Below are 6,000 nucleotides of genomic sequence, written 5' to 3' on the forward strand. Positions count from 1 at the left end.
CTAGCTATTGAATAGTCCATGTTTACTTGTGGAATTCTTAGTCACATTAACTATATTGCGGGTCTTATCATCTTTGATCAGTTATAACTATTCCTTATGAGTATGCTTCAAAATTGAATAATTTATGTGGCAACTTTGAAATTTCTTGCCCTCATAACAAATTTTATGATCTGCGAATGAATTGCACAAATTTTATGATTCTTAGTGGTCTTAATTTTTTTTTTACAGAATGGATGAAATAGAGATTAATGAAAATTGAGCTAATGTTTGAAAATGAATTCTTTCACTGGTCAACTGTTTAGATCTATGTCGCTTATTGGTGCTTAGTACTGCAGTGAAAAAAAGGGGCGGCCCAGTGCTCGAGGCTCCCGCCATTGCGGGGACTGGGGAGGGCTAGATGTACGCAGCCTTACCCTTGCTTTGCAGAGAGGCTGTTTCCGTGACTCGAACCTGTGACCACCATGTCTCAATGGAGCAACCTTACCATTGCGCCAAGGCTCACCCTTAGTACACCTGTAGATTAACCAAATTAGATGTGGCAGAGTGAGGGAGTCTACTCCCTGAAGTGCACCTGTAATCTTCTCTTAATTAATGGTAACTTTTCAAATAAAAACCATTAAAAAAAACTTTTCAAATAAAAAAAATGTCCACGTCCATAAACATGTGTTGATAGCTAACCCATCTTCCACACTTTTTTTTAAGAAAGATAATTTTATTCAAAGCAAAAAGAGATTGCAGATTCACATTCACATCTATGGGGAGGCAGAACCCTGATTATACTAAGTCCCTCGAGCCTCATCTTCAACACAAACCAAACCAAAGCTGTTTCTCCTTCAATGGAAAAGCTACCTCTCCTTCAAAGGAATGGATTGAACAAGAAAAATAATTTTATTCAAAGCAAAAAGAGATTGCAGATTCACATTCACATCTATGGGGAGGCAGAACCCCGATTATACTAAGTCCTCGAGCCCCATCTTCAACACAAACCAAACCAAAGCTGTTTCTCCTTCAATGGAAAAGCTACCTCTCTTTCAAAGGAATGGATTGAACAAGCAATGATCTGATATGATCTTTTGTCTTGCAGTTTGGATCACTAAAGCCATCCCCATATTGGTATATGCACTGGGCCGTCCGTGTAAGATTCAAAACTGCATCAGTAAAAGTTTGGGGAAACAAAGAAAGAGCAACACAGTCTCTGTTCATCTTCTTCCATAGTTCACTAATCATTGCTCTTACATGCTTGCGAGCAGTTTCTTCTGAAACTCCAGTTTGGTGCATGTAACATTGGATAGATGATGAAACATCACCTCTCTCCATCTCTACCTATATTCATCAAAAGATACAAAATGAAATGAACAATTTGACCAATTTAATGTTCAATTCGAATTAAAAAGTGTATACATAATGAATTTGTAAATTTGTAGGGAAAGTGTAGATTGAATACCTCCGAACTAACCAAATCATTACAGAGTCGACATATCATAGATGACCAACGTATGAAATTTGGATAGTTTGCTAAGGATTGTAGTGCTTCTATTTGAATCTTCTGTTCAAGTAAAAAATAAATATGGACTAGTCCAAGTGGTGCTGATACTGAAATCCATGCATTGTTGAGATACTCCTCAAATGTGGGCGTGTATCTGTTTCTACACCATTTAGCCTCCACCAAGAATGATTTACATAAATCTGCCCACTACAATAAACATACAGTTTCTAGATAAGTTTAAATATTTTGGACAAGAAATTGGTGATATGGAATTAAGATTGAAATAAAATAAACCAGGAAGGACAGATGAATTTACCCCTTTCTTCAAGTATGGAATGATATCCCACTCATTTTCTTTTAGGGTGTCATATGCTATTTCATTAACAGTGTTGAAGACTGCCAGAAAACATATCTTCATATAATCTGGAAGCTGTTCTATTGCGTTAACATCCCATCTGAAAGCAATTCAATCAAAAAAATAATTCAACCCTATTGCTTTGAAATTGAAAAATTATAAGGGATTTTAGTTCAACATCACTGAGTCATTTAACCTTGCCACTTGATCTATCCTCATCCAAAAATAAAAAATAAAAAAAATAGAATGTTGTGATCAAGACTAACCTATCGATCGCATCCGTAAAGAGCTCAAGCTCATCCAAAGAACCATAGACATCATAAATATCATCCAAAATTGCTATTAGTTGGAAGATTTTTGTAAGCACCTTCCTGCAATATTGGTATTGTGGCTCAAACATCACTCCTAGAGACCAAAAGAAACACTCCACCACTCTATCCCTAGAGAATGACATCTTATCTCGGAGACGAAGGTTCCTCCACCACCTTAAAAGACATGGAAGAACAAATTTACTATCCCAAAATTTTTTATAACTTTGTAACAATATGTATTTTCTCTATAAGATTGGATCAAACATAAAAGCTCTATATTGCAATCATAGATTCAGTCCTTACCTTGATGTCTCCTTCAGATCACTTTGATGTATTGTCTGTACAATGTTGAAATCCAACTTTGCCAATTCAAGTAAAATAGAATTTGGAAGCTCTTCTTTCTCGTATGCCTCTATGTACCACTTAGCTTCTAGCCTTACCATCCTCCAATGCAAGGGAAGTTCTAAAGCATGTTCTACTTGATTGGAAAGTTTTGGGTCAATCTTCCCTTTAAGGTCCTTGAGATGCCTAATTGTGAATTCTTTAGCATCATCCAAGATGATTTCTCCTTCGAAAGCATGGTACGAAGCTTCGTACAAGCTCAACATTCCCTTCACGTCTTGGCGAAGGCTTGCCTTGAAACCACCCATCTCGTCCTTGAATCTTTTAAAAACATCTATAACTCAGAAAAGTTTCAAAGTTAGGCCAAACTATCAAACGAATTAAATGTTTACGAGTATTGGGAAGTTAGGACAAAGATTTACCTTGTGAGATGCCATAACCATGTTTCCTAAGGAGCCTAAAGTGGAGAGAGGTGGCATAGAGATCTTCCTCTAAGCCCTTGTTGGTAGTAACAAATATGGTGTGTAGGGCACCTTTGATCTCCTTGTCGAAGAGGTATCCCACCCCTAGACGTTGAATGGCATTGATTAACTCGAGTAGAGCCAATGAATTGTTTGTTTCTTGGAGCAATTCCGTCACATCTCTCTTTAGCTTCTCAATTCGAATCACATTTGCATCACACTGCCCAACAACACACAAGTTAGGTAGATCAAAGCACGACACTGCCCAACAACACACAAGTTAGTAAGATCATAGCACACGATGATGCATGAACTAGTATCGGAGTGGGAACTATCATTTATAGTCTAAACTATTGGAAATAATGAACACATCGATCAATTAATCTTTAAACCTTGAATCACTTCCAACATAAACCAATTTCACTTGGTGTTACAATTCAAGACAAGTAGTTAGAATCAATGGAAGAAGCTTAATAATGAAGGGCCGTATATGTAAGAACTAAGAACTAAGAACACGAAGGGTAAGGAGATTAGATCCCTTTATTGCACGGATTTGGGGTTGTAATTAAAGCCAACCGCATAATTATTTTATTTGACATTATATAATCTTATTCCCAAGGGGTGGTTGCCACTGAAACAGTATTTGTCTGAGAAAGAAAAGTAAAATGATGTCATTTTTCTTTTCCCAGGTGTTTGGTTGTCATGCACTATTCATTATAATTTCCTTGCCTACAAGGAATTTTTTCAAATAATAGCCTTTTAAGTTTCCTCCCAAGTCAATAGAGATGAAATAGTAATTTAGACTTTTACTTCACTTTATTTTGGGAAATGATACCTCCCCTCTCTCTCTCTCTCTCTCTCTCTCTCTCTCTCTCTCTCTCTCTCTCTCTCCTCATGTTTTCGTTAAGTTTTAAAGGCAGAGAAAAACATAGGGGTGCAATTCGGGACGGGTTGGATCTGGTTGAGGCCAACCCTAACCCGAGCCTCAGGTTAAGATGGTCAACTCTAACCCAACCCGCCTCTAAATCTCTCAACCCTATCCCAACCCATCTAACCTGAATCTGGTCGGGTAGAGTCGCGTTGTTTCGGGTTCACCTTGGGCCAAACAGAAAAATACAATAACCCAAAGAAAATCAACACAAAATTAGAGGTTTTGTCAACCCTTGTCACCTCAAAAAATTCAAGCCAAAATCAACAAGAAAGGAGGAAATTTGCTTGAATTTCTCAGAAATGATGATTTTCTCTCACTTTCAATGTCTTTCTCTGTCTTTCCTCTCTCTTCTCTCTGTATTCGTAATGTACCCCCTACCGCTATTCTCTCTAGGGTTGACATCCAAACACTATATACCATTATTCTCCCATTTAAGTTGATGGTAAATCCAAAGCTCGTCTCATAATCATTGGAAATATTGGGTTTCGGTTCGGTTTGATCCCTAAACCGAAATTTGAATCTGTTTGGTTAACCAAAAAGAAACCGAATTTTCGATTCGGTTTCAGCTCGGTTCCGGTTCAGTTCGGCCAATTTTGCCATCCCTAATCCTAACCGTACTGGAGCGAAGTTTTTTCCCTAAAAATAAGCCCTTTAGAGGGTCAAAATTATGTTTCAAGTCAAAATTTACTATTCATACCATCTTGCTTAGGGATTTTAAAGTGTCAAGATTTCATTAGAATTCAGGTTTGGTACAGTTTAAGCCTATTTGATGCTGAGTAATTATAGGGATTCTTTATTATAATTTCTCCCTCTACTTCAACAACTACATGCTTCATTACCGTGTCAAACCCCATCAAGTAAAGGCAGAGCCCGCATTCTGAGTTGCCATTTTTCAAAGAGGAGAGAAAAAAAAACAAAGTTACCTCAGTATTTTGAGAGAGTGTAAGGAAGTGATCACCCCAAATGCTAGGTAGATAATCTGCTGACCTTCGGGCAACCTCTGGTTTTCCGTTATCGAATGAAGTGAGAGTGGGAGGGCAACCAGAAATGCAACTCAAAACATCCATGAGTACGTGGAGGGAGTTCTATATCCTATTTTTATTCTAGGCAACGTAAAGACCTTAAAGCCGAGAATTTATAGGCACATGCAGAGAGAGAGATACTTTTTGAAAAAAAAATACAGTTTATCATTTGAACATGGGAAATGATATATCCGCCCCTTTTGATCACCAGGAACACCCCACTGTATGTGCATCAATGACTAAAGAGGGACGTGAAACACGATGAAGGTGTTCCCTGTTCCCTGTGCCTATTTGTAATTTTTGTTATGAATCTAAGTTCAAATTTCTCGCGTAAGATATAGGCAGCCCCTTTTGATCACTGTGCACCAGATGTGCTCCTTTCATGGCACCATCCATTCGTGAAACACGATGAAGGTGTTCCCTGTTCCCTGTGCCTACCATGTTGTTTTCTTAAATATGAAGAAATAATGACATGAAATTGATATGAGAGGACAGCTAGCAAAACGGTAATCCATTTTGTAACAAAAAACAGCATCTTCAATTGTGACACGAGCGCAGTAAAACAAGGATCATTTTCTGAAGAGAGTTCCGTCCATTTGATGGGCCATAAACGTAAATAGGTTGCGTCCCAAAATATCATTTCCATACGATCCTAGCCCTCCGATCTAAATAGAAACTACATCTTATGCAACCTCTATAGATTGTAGGGTTGTGATCCAAGCCGTCCATGGTTTGGATAATCCTATAGAGTTAGTCATACAGTAACATTAAGGCCCAATCGTAGGCCCCACTGATTTTTTCAAATTGAAGCGTACCATCCACAACATAGGATGATCCAAGCTGTCCATGGCTTGGATCATCCTATGGGGCCCAATTTAGGCCCCACCCATATTTTTGAAAATGAAGTGTACCGTCCGGACCATAGGATGATCCGAGCCGTCCATTTGATGGGCCATAAAGTAAATGGGTTGTGCCCCAAAAAGCATTTGCATAGGATGATCACAACCCTCCAATCTATAGAGGTTTCCATAATAAGCAATTTCTCGTTATATCTGAGGGCTAGGATCATCATATGGAAATGGTTTTTTGGGA

At 38.2% G+C, this 6,000-nt stretch overlaps 1 protein-coding gene across 1 annotated transcript; it reads right to left on the bottom strand.

The window, feature by feature from the left end:
- Positions 1-666: 666 nt before the first annotated feature.
- Positions 667-5,040, bottom strand: LOC143883957 (alpha-terpineol synthase, chloroplastic-like). Its single transcript, XM_077387290.1, has 7 exons — positions 4,810-5,040; positions 2,917-3,175; positions 2,456-2,828; positions 2,108-2,326; positions 1,803-1,941; positions 1,445-1,693; positions 667-1,323 (listed from the first exon to the last, which is right to left on the bottom strand). Exons 1-7 carry the CDS (start codon positions 4,951-4,953, stop codon positions 1,021-1,023), a joined length of 1,686 nt encoding a protein of 561 aa, XP_077243405.1. The 5' UTR covers positions 4,954-5,040; the 3' UTR covers positions 667-1,020.
- Positions 5,041-6,000: the final 960 nt, after the last annotated feature.

The sequence above is a fragment of the Tasmannia lanceolata genome, unplaced genomic scaffold (assembly GCF_043159265.1).
Source record: "Tasmannia lanceolata isolate RefF3 unplaced genomic scaffold, GAP_Taslan_0.1 ptg000008l, whole genome shotgun sequence".
NCBI classification, from domain to species: Eukaryota; Viridiplantae; Streptophyta; class Magnoliopsida; order Canellales; family Winteraceae; genus Tasmannia; species Tasmannia lanceolata.